General features: G+C 41.2%; 1 protein-coding gene across 22 annotated transcripts in view; it reads right to left on the bottom strand.

The window, feature by feature from the left end:
* FHOD3 (formin homology 2 domain containing 3) overlaps positions 1–14448 on the bottom strand; it is a 663149-nt gene that overhangs the window by 121093 nt on the left and 527608 nt on the right. For all 22 annotated transcript variants that reach the window (XR_008309501.1, XM_053259380.1, XM_053259375.1 and 19 more), the window contains one exon: positions 3293–4185. Coding sequence is in view for 21 of the 22 variants with exons in the window: in XM_053259380.1 (XP_053115355.1) it covers positions 3293–4185 (893 nt within the window). In the remaining variant the exon portion in view is untranslated. The remainder of the gene's footprint in view (positions 1–3292; positions 4186–14448) is intronic.

Genomic DNA, 14448 nt, shown 5'->3' with positions numbered 1-14448 from the left:
TCCCCCTGGACTCCCACCCCTAAAGTGGGGGACAAATTCCCAATTCCCACTGCTAAAGTGGGGGACACATTCCGATCTCCATCTGACCGATGGAAGATTATTAGACCAAATGGGAGCTGAAAGCCCTGAGAGGTGGTTAATCAGGTGCTTTCATCCAGAATGCCATCTTGCAAGTACCTATTGCAAAGGACTTTGCAAATAATACAGCTTTTCAAATACCGAGAGCCGCCAGGGGGAAAGTAGAGGGAGGGATAAGTGCACTCTCCCCCGCCCTTAAAGTGTGACCCCCCGCATTTGAATGTTGAACCTCCCAGTGTTCAAACCTGTTTGGAGGCCTGTAAAAGGGCCTCTGAACAGGTTCGTGCACATCCCTACAAAGAGCCCATCCCGCACTTGAAAAATAGTGAGGATCACTGACCTCTGATGACAGTGTTTTTCTTCTGTAAACCCCACCCTTGCCCAAGTCTGGGAGTTAGGAGAGAAAATTTACAGAGCTGGAGTGGTTTAATAAGGAGTGATTTTTGTAAATAGGCTAAATTTTATTGAGAAACTTACCTGTGTTCTTAAATTTGTGTAAAGTGGCTCAGCCCACTGAAGTTTTATCACAGAAGTGAAGTGCAGTTCTGCCAAAGAACCTGAGCACCCCCCAGCTGTCTGGGAGCCGCCTCACTCCCCTTCCCCCTGTGGCAGGCTAGGGAGTTGCTGCTTCTGCCACTGACCTGGCTCTGAGGCCCATCCTCCTCCCAGCAGCCAGGAACCCACTGGAGGATATGCATGCACTCTTCTTCCCAGCAGGTTGCCAGCTGATGGAAAGAGGATGGGCCTGAGAACCAGGTGGCCAGCAGTGGAGGTGGTGGTGACAGCCAGAGCACTGGCCAGTTGGGCAAGCAGCCAGCTGGAAGGGGGAGGCTGCCCATGTTTACAGTGTGAACACAGGACTATTCTTTCTGAATACACTCCTGGGAGGATCCATAATTCTTGATGTACAGATAGATTCCACATTCCAGTAGGACTATAACCCAAAAGTACATGAATATCTTTAAAAAACCAAAGATTGCTACAAAATCACATTAGCAGCCTTATGAATTTCAGTCCAAAAAGAAACAATAATAGGATAGGACAAGACCAAACCATATGTGCAAATGTTCCCATTTCTAACTTATATCTCCAAGAAACAGGAAACTGTAGCCAATCCTTATCAAACATTCTCACTAAATAAGAAACAAGTTTTCTGTTGTATCAACCTCATTCTTAAATTAAACAAGGAACTTTTCACTGCCTTCAAAGCCATTCACCATTTATTTAAAATAATAGGATATTCAAGTTTATTATTCCAAAAGTCTCAAATATATTTATTATTTGTTTATTTATTACATTACTTGTGTCTGACATCATATGCAGGGGAGGGGCCAATGTCCAGGGGGAGAGGAGAGTCTCTCCTCCATGTGGGAGAGGGGTGTGCCTCGCGCTCTCAGCCAGTGAGTCCTTTGCTTGCCGGCTGGGTGCAGGAGGGGGCAAGGGGGTGCCCTGGCCAATTCCTCCATTGCTCAGTGGTTGCTACACCCCTGGTTCCTTTACAATTAGAAACATGTTTAAGTTACACAAAGTATATTGCTCAAATCTTAAGCTAAATCTAATGACTTCATATACAGTGGCTGACATCCTGAATAAATTTACTTAAGGAAGTCCTTTTGGAATTTAGCAGTCCTTTAGAGTAACTCCTGAGTAGTACTATTCAGTAAATTATTTTGGATGTCAACCAATATATTATGTCAAGAACCATGATTTACTTTGGTATAATATATAAACCAAATAATTCTTAATATTAGGAATTAAATCAGTTGCCAGTGTGTTGGTTTTTGGCCCATAGAGGAAGCTAAAGCTGAAGAAAAGCCAGGGTTTGATATTACTATTCAACAGTTACATGTCCATGGCCCAAAGGCTTCCAGCACTGAGAACTACTAATTTAGACTTATGAAGCACGTTATGAGTTTAAAGAGAGTGCTTAATACAATTGAACTCGGAAACACCCAGACAGTTTAATCAGAATTAAGGGAGCATTAAGTAAGGAAGTCCAGTCATACCTTTTAAAAAGTCAAAGCTATATTTGAGTAATCTCTTAGGAAACATGTTTTGGTGATTGAACAGGGGTGCAGAGAGAGGGAAAGCTTGAGGTGCCTCCTCTAAGTTAATTTTTCCGGGGAGCAGGGAGGAAAAGCTTTTTGTGTAGGAAAAATAGGTTATTAAGTTTGGCAGACAGGAGCATCAAAATCCAGGGGAGCTCCTCTAATGGTTGCGGGGGGGGGGGGGGTGGTCTGCACCACTGTTTCAAATAAGCATCAGATTAACACACAACACAACTTTGAAAACAGTGGTTTTTAAAATATGCACTCCAAATCAGGAAAACTCAACAAAAGGAAAAAAATCTGCCAAGGTTCAGACTTTGAAACCTCTATAGATACTGGCCAGAACAATGACTAGAACAGTTAGAACAACGAAGACTTGATCCAGTTCTCTGCCATCCCCACAGCTGCCAAAAACCACTTTTGGCAGAAGTGTGAGCAACTAATGTAAAACTGGACAACTTTACTGAAAGTCTCCAGAATCCCATGCAGGTTATTTAAGTTTCACAGCTGGATGTAGTGAGAATGAAAATTTATCTCAAAGTGGCATATTCTCATAGCAGTCCAGTTGTGGGATGCTGTAGTTAATGCTGTGGTTAACGTCACAATGCACCTGGCAGAAATCTCAGGTGTATCCACTGAAAGTGACTGTAGCTGGACTAGAGACTGCATATAGGTGGGGAAGCACTTTGGGTGAGTACTGTGGCTTGCAGAGATGCATCAGGAAGAAATTTGGGCCAGGGAAATTGTACCTGTTGTGTATCTCTCCTCAGCCCAAAGTTGAGCGGAAAGACCAAGGCAAAGTGTAGGCGCATAGATTCTAATTTCTAAAGCTAGAATAATATGAGATTGTATGAAGTCCTCACTGCTAACATGGCACAGAAATTAAATGATAACCTTAACTTGCCATTTCCTTGCTTTTTAGACCATGAATGAAAATTGTGTCTTAATTCCTCTCTTAAACTGAAGGGTTTTTCTGTTTAGACTACATTTGAGAATGTAAACATATTTGCGGGGATTTATTAACACCTAACTTGGTCTGTAAAATATACTGCTGCCTTAAATTGGAAATTTCACATCATACTTGAAATTATTTTAAATCACAAAAAGCTGTAATTTGTTTAGGCACACAAAATATAATCAACATTAATATATATTAATGGAAATACCTTTGTAACAGGAAGCTCCTTGGATTTAGACTCAAAGAGGTGTTCTAGCTTGGAAGTGTCCACTTTAATAGGTTCCAGTTTTGACCACAGGAATCCTTTGCAACGCTTGTTGTTTTTACACTGCCACTCAAATGGCCTCACCTCATTCCAGAATAGGCGGATGGTTTTTTTCTTTTTTATAAAGGCTGGCTGACCCCTCGGAAGTGGGGGTGAGCCTAAACCCTGAGGAGTGCCAAAAAGGGGAGGGGGAGCCAATAAGTTACCAGAAGGTGGGGGTGGAGGTGGAAACCTATAAAGCAAGGGAGGGGGAGGGGGAGGCAAACCTAAAAAGGAAGGCGGAGGTGGAGGAGGAGGAGCTAGGGAGTTGCCAGGACCTATTTCCATGTCCAAAACATCAATATCATCCTCATCCATCAAGTCTGTGAAATCCATGTCTTTGATTTTAAGTTCCCTTGGATTGGCCATGAGCTGATCCCAAATATAGTCAGATTCTTCCTTAATCTGCACTGGTGTTTTTCCAGATAACTTTTCACTGAAATCACTTTCTGGAAAGCTTGAGCTCTTGGCCAGTTCACCACTGTTGAATCTTTCTGCAAAAGCCTTCACACTGCCCTGATTCTCCAAATCCCCAATCTCCATTTTTTGGACATTTTCATCTTTGGCCTGCTTGGTCGCCTGCAAGATTGAGATTCTGCTGGCCAGGCTGTTGACAGTGTCTTCACATGCGCCCACCATCTTCTCTTCCTCCGCCTTCTCCTCCAGTTCTTCATCCTCTTCATCCTTGGGCTTCTTGTTATGGGCATACAACATATCCAACATAAACCGCTTGTTGTTGAGAATGTTGCTGAACTGGTCATTCACACCAACATCTTGAATGCTCTGTAACCATGGATCTGAAACCACACACACACACACACACACACACACACACAAAACAAACAATGAATGGAAATGGGTCAAGATGTCCATTTTATACATGCACAGTAATTTGCAACCAAGAATGAGCATGGTTCTTTGGGAGAGTAAGAACTAAACTAGCATACTCCTGGAGCATAATCCTTTAGATACTGTTTCTTCATAGCAATAGCAATAGCACTTACATTTATATACCGCTTTATAGCCGGAGCTCTCTAAGCGGTTTACAATGATTTTTAGCATATTGCCCCCAACATTCTGGGTACTCATTTTACCGACCTCGGAAGGATGGAAGGCTGAGTCAACCTTGAGCCCCTGGTCAGGATCGAACTTGTAACCTTCTGGTTACAGGGCGGCAGTTTTACCACTGCACCACCAGGGGCTCATAAAAACCTTCATATCAGGTTTTTAGATATCTTACAGGTGAAAGTGTGTTGATGGGAAGAGTTGAATAAAATATTTCTGCTTTCATAAAAGTCTTCATCCATTTATAGTTTCAGTAGTTATTTTTATTGCTTGTTTAATTCTTAACTCTAGACTTGGTTTCGCTAACTATTCTAGATAACAGAACCCCAATTAAAATGAAAGCCCAAATTTAACAAACTTGTGCAAGGAAGTCCACCTATGTTAGGTTCCTGTATAAACTACTCATTCAGAATATGGCGATTATAGGTTCATAATAGGCTGGTTTGAATAATAAGTCTGACCAACCCTGCTAACCAACTAATTAGGGGTGTGAATGTGCATGTCCCACACCCCATCCATGTGCATTGTTCTGGTTCTCATAATTAATTGTGGGGAGAGTACTTCAGATGAACCACCCCCATATGATTATGAAAAAATAAAATAGCATGCAAGACAGAGAGTGGGATGTGAAATATGTAGTTTCCCATTATGAGTAAATTTAGACTTCTGATGACCTATCTCTCCTCACAAGAAGGAAAATAGGCATGCTGCTCTATATCATTGTCAACTTTAGGGATCAGATGGATATGGTGGGGAAAACATAAAGGTGAGGTCAAGGTGTGCCGTTGAGTCAGTGTTGACTCCTGGTGACCACAGAGCTATGTGGTTTTCTTTAGAGGAAAACAGGAGGGGTTTACCATTGCAGTATGAGATGATCCCTTTCAGCATCTTCCTATGTTGATGCTGCCCGATATAGGTGTTTCCTATAGTCTGGGAAACATACCAGTGGGGATTCAAACTGGCAACCTCTTGCTCCCTAGATATCTGCATGTATTTACATACTTGACACCTGTAGTGACCAGTGAGTGCCACTCTAGGGGGCGGGAGGTAGTGAGGGTGGGAGTATACAACTTTAAACAGTGGTGAACGTATTCTCCACCAGTACCTAGGATGCTTTATACAGCAGTGTCACCTACGCCAGCATTCTTCGGGGAGGCTACCCTGCCCCTGCTGTTCAGTTGGCCTCAGCATGCATGGAGGCCAACTGAGCAACAGGGATGGGGCAGCTGATGTGTCAGCTTCCCTGCAGGATAATGGGGTGGATGACACCACCATGCAAAGCACTGGAGAATGGAGAATGAGAAGCCCCCTAGAGCAGCAGTGGTGAGTTGTTTTTTCCTTAAATAAATAAATAAATAAATAAATAAATAAATAAATAAATAAATAAAATTTACTTAGAATTCCCCGAACAGGCCAGGAAGTTCAGTTCAATATCAAACTGAACCGGGGTGGGGGGACATTCAATCTGATATAGATGTCGAACAGGTTTGGAATCAAAACTGTCCGCACATCCCTAGAGAACAGTGGCCTCCATCATGCTTTCTTTAACCCACTCTCTGTGCGTGTAGCCCTCTGTTGGATGGGAAGTGAGTTGAATTATTTTTTTACTCTTGAGGTTTGCTGTAGGAGAGAGACTGAGGGATTCTGAACTGATGCTTTAAAAGAGAAAATGCTGAATAAGCTCCTGAGTACAAACTGGATTTCTAGAGGATAAGAGTTTGTCAAATGTTTGAGACAGGAAGATCTGAGAATCGACAGATTAGCAGACTGGAAGAAGAGGGTGGCAGTTTTCTACTTAGGTTTGTTCAAGGACAGATTGGGAAGAAAGTAAATGGTCTGATTTAGGCCATTTTGAATGATATTGGAAGTAATCTGAACCTGATCTTGGAAAGTCTACTTTGGGTTGGAGCTCTCCAATGCCATCTGGGGAATTTTGGAGCTCCAAATGGCAGTGCTCCCCTCACCCGATCATGCCTGTGGTGGGGTGGGGTGGGGGAGCCATCTTCTGGCATTTGCCTGCCTATTTGCCTGCCCGCCCATATAATCTTTATTTCTGAATTGGTTCTGAATTTCTTTAAGTTATAAAGTTTTAAACTGGCATTTCCCCCCACAATTTAAAAAAGGAAAGTGGCAGATTCTTGGATGTAACATCACTCCCCCTGATATTATGATATTTCATCATTCTCCTGAGATTCTTGGATGTGACATCACTTTTCTTCCACAATTCTCTGAGTATTATTTCCAGGTTACTTAATTTAAAAGAGAGGGAGTTACAGAGTTACAGAATTATTGTATTTGAAAGATAAGACTGGATTTCAAACAACAGCAAAACTGATTAAATATTTGGGGATTAATTTAACAGGGAATAATAAAGACCTGTTCAAGAACAATTACTTACTAGTGTGGAATCTTATCTTAGCAGACCTAAATAGGTGGAAAAAACTAAATCTTTCTTGGCGGGGGAGGATAGCAACAGTTAAAATGAATATTTTAGCAAGAATGAATTTTTTATTTCAAATGATTCCTGTTAAGATTGAAGATAAGACATTGAATATGTGGCAGACGCATATAAACTCCTTTATCTGGGTTTATAAGAAACCAAGAATCAAGTTTAGGATTATGCACAATGCATACTTTTCTTTTCTCATTAAATAAAAATATTATTATTAAAAATAAAAAATAAGAGTTAATTTTAAGAAATTAATTTAAATTAATTTAAAAACAAATGATTATATCATTTATATCAAGAAAAAGAAATAACATGATTACATTATCATCTCTTGAACTTCCAACAGTTACATATGACGATCTGGGATTCCGCTTCCATGCTTTCCCAACCTTCCCCCTCACATCAGATATAAGTAATGTGTTACTCAACCGTCAATATTTTTTAAAAAACCGAATCTTGGGTGTGGATGTTGACCCTGTGGTAAATTGTAATTTATGAACGGTTCCCTGGTTAACACAAATATTTCATCTGAGGTATTCTGTAAATAAGCAGTGATATCCTTACCTACTTCTTTGCCAATTTTCAGAGCTCCTTTTCTAGACTTCCCAGCATTTTATTTAACCTCTCCCCATAGATTTCTATGGGGATTTTCAACAGGAAAAAAATTGGGTTCTGGATCAGATTTGGTTCAATCCTGACATTCTGAAGGGTCCAAAGGACCTAAAACTAACATTTGTGGTTCCAGATCAGATTGGACCTGATCTGATCAGAAATTTCTGATTGTGCACAGCTTTACGGCTGGGACAGAGACTGAGGCCTGAAGCTGCAGGTACGCCTAGGATCTATTTCATTATTCATCTTGTGGAATACAAACATTTATGAGACTCCTTCTTTGAAACTGGTTTGCTTTCATCCCCATGAACAACTTTCTGAGGGAATTGAAGTACACTGTTTATATATGTGGGGGTGGGTATTTATTATGAATAACTTGTTCAAATTGAATAATACATATTATTGTTTAACAGTATATGTTTTTTTCATTGTTTCTGAATTCATTTCTGTGTTGATTTCTGGAGTCTGGGACTAAGTGTAGTCACAGCCTGCTGAAATAACAGCACTCACCATATGCTCAGAGGCATGTTACCAAATTCTTCTTAAACACTGCTGTAAAATAGTCCCCAGCTTTTGCTGCTGCCACCAGCCTATGTAGACAGCAGTGACGTGGGAAGTGCTGTAGTAGCCCATGGCCCAGACTGCATGAGCCTCCCCTCCCCCCACACTGCCCTGCCAAGTATCCCACTGCCCTCCATTATCATGACGGGAGCGGGTATGGCTCCTCAAGAGTAGGTGGTGGCTCTTCCAAGAGTAGGCAGCTTGTGTTCTTCAGATGTGTCCGCCCAATTACAACTCCGCCCTTGGCAGGCAGTGCATTGGAGCATGGAGAAACTAAACAAATTGTGTTTCCATGATTATGATTTTGTAGGCCAGTACAATATCTCAAAGTGGACATCAAATCTCATGCCCTCATGGTGTGAACATAACGAGCCGTCAAATTTCCTCATTGTTTGCTGCTCAGTTGGAGCTTCCATACCCATAATAATCCTGCAAACCAAGAGGTGCCCCCCTTTAATATAGCTATATACTTTAGACTGTTTGACCAAGCTTGGAGGATCTAAAGGGAAAGTGTGCCGTAAAGTTGACTTTGACTCCTGGCACCCACAGAGCCCTGTGGTTTTCTTTGGTAGAATACAGGAAGGATTTACCATTGCTTTCTCCCACGCAGTATGAGATGATGCCTTTCAGCATCTTCCTATATCACTGCTGCCCGATACAATACCAGCGAGGATTCGAACTGGCAACCTTCTGCTTGCTAGTCAAGCATTTCCCCACTGCGCCACTGGTTAAGCATTTCCCCACTGCGCCACTTAAGGTGACATTCGGAGGATCTACCTGAACCAAATGAGCTGAAGTTAGGCAAACTCCCCCATATGCTTTATATATATCATAATACAACATGGTCAACGATATCTGGTAACATGATGATGTTTAAATCCAAAGTGGCCTAATGCTTTCTGCTCTCATTATGGAGACTTCTGAGGGGAAAAACTGGAAAAAAACTTTGTGTCCAGCAACAGTGGGGAGTACAATGGTTTTGACAAGACTATGAACAGGTGAAAGGCACAAACACCAAAATAGATAGATAGATAGATAGATAGATAGATAGATAGATAGACAGATGGGAGGGGCTTTTATGAAACCTTCCTTTTTTGAATTGAAACAGTTTTCTTGAGAAATTTCAGTTCAGCCCTAGAATATTACCCCCTCATTCATGCAAGACCCAATATTATCCCTTACAAGCAGATAACTGCTGCTAGTTTAGATTCATTTTATTGAAATGTGTGAATTCTGAGCCAAACTGGACCACTGTGGAAATAGATAGGATAGAAATGGAATTAAAATTATGAGAACTGAATTTCAGTTGGTCCTCAGTCCAAATCTGGTGATAAGAAAAGCTGAAGACCCCGCAGGGAGAAAGGCTTCAAAACAACTGTTGGAGGAAAAGAAAAACCCATTATCAAGTGTTCATCTACATCAGTGCATGAAGACCCCTGTTTGCAGCCCCCAGAAGCTGGAAGAGGGGTCCTTGTTTATAACCTGTGAATAGGGTGGCGAAGTTGGTAGGGAAATCATTCTGGCCTAGCCTGAGTTGACTCAATGCTTATTTTTCTGCTCATCTACTATATTTGCAGTTTCAGCACTGAACTCATTTTCTAATACTAGTAAGTACTTTTACAATGTGCAGATACAGACTAGGAAACGTAGGCTTCATTAGCTTTGTACCTAGATCCTCCCCCTGCTTTCTTTCATAGCTGCAGTAAACTGAATACTTTTGGCTTTCCAGATACTCAGCTTTCTTCCTTGTGCTTTTATAAATGTTTTCAGAAGCCTCTTGTATACTTGAAGTGACAAAATCAGGCCAGACTTCCATAATCATTTTCTAGAACCAAGTTCAGCAAAAGAAACAGAATGGGATTGGAAATGAAATGAGGAAATTCTACTACTATAAACAACATTTATACACCATTCTCAGAGGCCCACAATCTAAAAAGAAAGATATGATAAACATCAGCATCAATCACTGGAGGGTTGTTATGCTGGAGCTGGATAGGGACAGTTTCTCCCCAGTGTAAAGATAATTCAAGTCATCCAAAAATCGCCAGTTTAAGATGAGAGTTAAGATGGCTTTACATTTTCGCTCATGTTCTAAAAAATATGGAAATCCCAAGTTAAGGTGCCCACCTTAACAACCATACCACATAAGCTGTAAAGACTTTGTAGAGTCTTTATAAAGGCTTTACAAATGCGGCTCTATGAAGCCAAACTTTCCCAGACATCAGACTGGGGAGGGATGCATCCATACAGAAATTCAACAGGTACAGCTTCCCCATTCACTTTCTAGAGATGTATAAGTCCTATATAAGGCTACCACAGGCTGCACTCTGGCTCCTCCTGAGGAAAACCTTCTGCCACAGGCCCTCTGAGAATTTTTATTTATTTATTTAATTTATTTATTCGTTCATTCATTCGATTTCTATACCACTCTTCAAAAATTGCTCAGGGCAGTTTACACAGAGAAATAATAAATAGATAAGATGGATCCCTATCCCCAAAGGGCTCACAATCTAAAAAGAAACAGGATGGATACCAGCTACAGTCACTGGAGGTACTGTGCTGGGGGTGGATAGGGCCAGTTACTCTCCCCCTGCTAAATAAAGAGAATTGCCATGATAAAAGATGCCTCTTTGTCAAGTTAGCAGAGGTTATGCTAACCCCTTGTGCCCCCCCTTTTTAACCATATATGCTGCTTTATGTTTATAGGTTTCCAACCCTTAAAGGAGTGGGGTTTCTACAAGCCCTCTTCTTCTTCCTTCTTTACATAGGAACATAGGAAACTGCCATATACTGAGTCAGACCATTGGCCTATCTATCTCAGTATTGTCTTCACAGACTGGCAGCGGCTTCTCCAAGGTTGCAGGCAGGAATCTCTCTCAGCCCTATCTTGGAGAAGCCAGGGAGGGAACTTGAAACCTTCTGCTCTTCCCAGAGCGGCTTCATCCCCTGAAAGGAATGTCTTGCAGTGCTCACACATCAAGTCTCCCATTCATATGCAACCAGGGCATACCCTGTTTAGCTATGGGGACAAGTAATGCTTGCTACCACAAGACCAGCTCTCCTCTCTTCTTCAGTTTTTACAAATCTTAAGCAGGCCCTGGGAAGTGGGGGAAGGGCTGCTCAAGTTTTCTCAGGCCAGAGCTTGCCCCTTAGGAGCTGATAATGTGAACTCCTCTGGCTCTGTATTTCTTATAATGAAGTTATGGCATGTTTTAATGACAATTACTTGTGCCTGTTATCTTTCTTTCCCTGATGTGCAAAAAGTAGTACGTTTTAAAAACTATGCACAGGAAACAGTCTCTGAGCATATACAGAGTACATTTCTCCCCTTTAAGGCACAGGCTTCTTAATGGTGATTGTCTCTTTATTGATATAGTCTTTACAAAGCAGAAGAGGAGGTGTTTTGACATTCTTGTTTTAATTATACTAACATATTTTATGCTCTACAAGATGCTGTGGATAATATCAGATTCTGTGAGAACAATCCATGCGCTGGGTGAGATGGTGATAATAGTGGTAGGTTTACATCACAAGTTTTATTCACCCACATTTTACAAACCCCCATTTGTGCACACCCCTAACTGCTAGGACTTGCCCCTCCCAACTCTGGCTTCAGAATCCTCTCTAGGCAGAATCTCTCATCTGCACCCTTAGTTATTCTTCCATGTTGTTATTGGGATTTTGTACAGTAATTATTTTAAAAACCACTATATGAATGTTTTTCAAACTAGCAAAAGGCACCAGTCCAACACTGAGCTGAATATTTGAGGAATATGAATGAGATATTATTTACACACACACACACACACACACACACACACACACACACACACACACACACACACAAGCTGTGGTGAAAAAAAGGTTGCCAACACTCAGACCTCTCTTTTTAGGAGCTAAAATTTCAATTGCTGCATCTCAGCCATTTTTCAATGGATTTGTACCACGAAGGGTGGCATTTCTTGTCACCTAGCTGGTGTGTGAAATCTCATGAGGTATGGAACGGTGTTGCTTTCATAGTCAGGCAGGATGTAGCAATGACAGTACTTGGGTACAATGCAGTCAGTGACTGACTAATATCAATTAGATTTCATGGACAACCCTTTCACATGATAGTTTTTCAAGTCTATGCCTCAACAACTGATGCAAAAGAAGAGGAAATTGATGTGTTTTATGCTCAAGTTTAGACTGAAATTTACAGAACATGCATGTAAGATGTGCTGGTGGTGGTTGGAGACTGAAATGCTGAAGATGGAAATGGTAAGGAGTCAGACTGCACGGCCAAGAAACAGAAATGAAGCAGGAGAATGACTTAGTTTTTGCCAGGCTAATGATCATTGCTAACACATTCTTCAAACAACCAAAGTGGCACCTATACACATGGACATCACCAGATGGAATCGAGCCAGCATGGTATAGTGGCTAGAGTGTTGGACTAGGCTAGTGGTCCATGGTATAGTGGCTAGAGTGAGAGACCCGAATTCAAATCCCCATTCAGCCATGAAACTAGCTAAGTGACTCTGGGCCAGTCACTTCTCTCTCAGCCTAACCTACTTCACAGGGTTGTTGTGAGAAGAAAACTAAGTATGTAGTACACCGCTCTGGGCTCCTTGGAAGAAGAGTGGGATATAAAATGTAAAATTATTATTATTATTATTGGTGCAAGGAGGTGGAAGAGCTCAGTTATAACAGCAAAAATGTGGCGGGGGCCCGATTGTGGAACAGATCACGAACTGCTCATGTGCAAGTTCCTAGTGAAGCTAAAACAGAAAAAACAATGCTACCCAGTTCCCACAATATGATCGTGCAAATGTACCCACCATTTTCAAGGAGAACATCAGGAACTGCTTTGATGTTCTGGACCTCATTGATAGGGAACCAGAGGAACTGTGGAATTAAATCAAAGAAGTTGTTAAGGACAAATGTGAAAAGAGTCTGCCAAAAACCAAAAAACAGAAGAAAGCAAAATAGATGTCAGAACAGACAGTGGAAATTACCAAGAAGAGGAGAGAATCCAAAGTCAAGAAAGATAAAGACCAAGATAAAGGAACTTAATAGGGAATTTCAGAAAGCTGTTAGAAGAGACAAGGAACAGTACTACAATGACATCTGTAAAGACCTTGAGGATGGAAATAGACATGGAAAAACAAGGAAAATTTTCCAAAAGATCTCTGAACTCAGAAGCAGGTTCCAACCTCGAATTGGTATGTTAAGGGATGCCAAAGGACAGATATGAAAGGAGTATACTGAAAATCTGTGCAGATTTCTATATAGCAGAGATGTCAACATCCAAGATACTCTAGAAGATATTCTTTACTTGCAAGAACCTCTAGTACGGGAAGATGAAGTTAGATCAGTCCTCCGTTTATTACCAAACTGGAAGGCCACAGGAATTGATGGAATAGATACAGAAATATGGCAGGCAACAGAAGAAGAATAAGTCAAGGCTCTAACCAAACTATGCCAGGAAATTTGGAGAATGACACAGTGGCCAAACGATTGGAAGAGGTCAGTCTACATACTCAAAATCAAAGAAAGGAGGAGACTTTAACAGATTGCGCAAACCATCACACAATATCCTTAATTTCACATGCTAGCAAAATAATGCTTAGGATCATCCAACACAGATTAAAGCCCAATGTGGAAAGGGAAATGCCAGATGTTCAAGGTGGTTTCAGAAAAGTCCAAGGAACAAGAGACATAATTGCTGATACATGCTGGATAATTGAGAAAGCCAAAGAACACCAGAAAGAAGTCAATATGTGCTTCATTGACCACAGAAAAGCCTTTGATTGTGTCGACCATGTCAAACAATACCAAAAAGAAGTCAATATGTGCTTTACTGACTACAGAAAAGCCTTTGATTGTGTCGACCATGTCAAAGAATATCACAAAGAAGTCAATATGTGCTGTATTGACTACAGAAAAGCCTTTGATTGCGTCAGCCATATCAAGTTGTGGAATATCCTTAGGAAAATGGGCACCTCAGAACATCTCATTGTTCTAATGAGAAACCTATACACAGGACAGGAAGCCACAGTCCAGATGGAATATTAAAGCTGGAGGAAGAAACATCAATAACCTGCGCTGTGCTGATGACACCACTCTGATAGCTGAGAATATGGATGATCTGCAAGCTCTAGTAATGAAAGTCAAGGAGCACAGTAAAAAAATAGGGCTACGACTGAATGTCAAGAAGACTAAGCTAATGACAACCAGCCTCAGAATTGACGAAGACTTTAAAGTGGTGGATACTGTCAGCCTTTTAGGATCGACCATCAACAGTAAAAGATCCAGCAGTCAAGAAATACGCCGCAGACTGGCACTTGGTAGGATTGCAATGAAGGCTGTGGAAAGGATATTTAGAAGCTGT

Source organism: Hemicordylus capensis, chromosome 6 (assembly GCF_027244095.1).
Source record: "Hemicordylus capensis ecotype Gifberg chromosome 6, rHemCap1.1.pri, whole genome shotgun sequence".
Classification (NCBI taxonomy): domain Eukaryota; kingdom Metazoa; phylum Chordata; class Lepidosauria; order Squamata; family Cordylidae; genus Hemicordylus; species Hemicordylus capensis.
The sequence above is the reverse complement of the archived record's forward strand: the minus strand, read 5'-3'. Positions and strand labels throughout refer to the sequence as shown.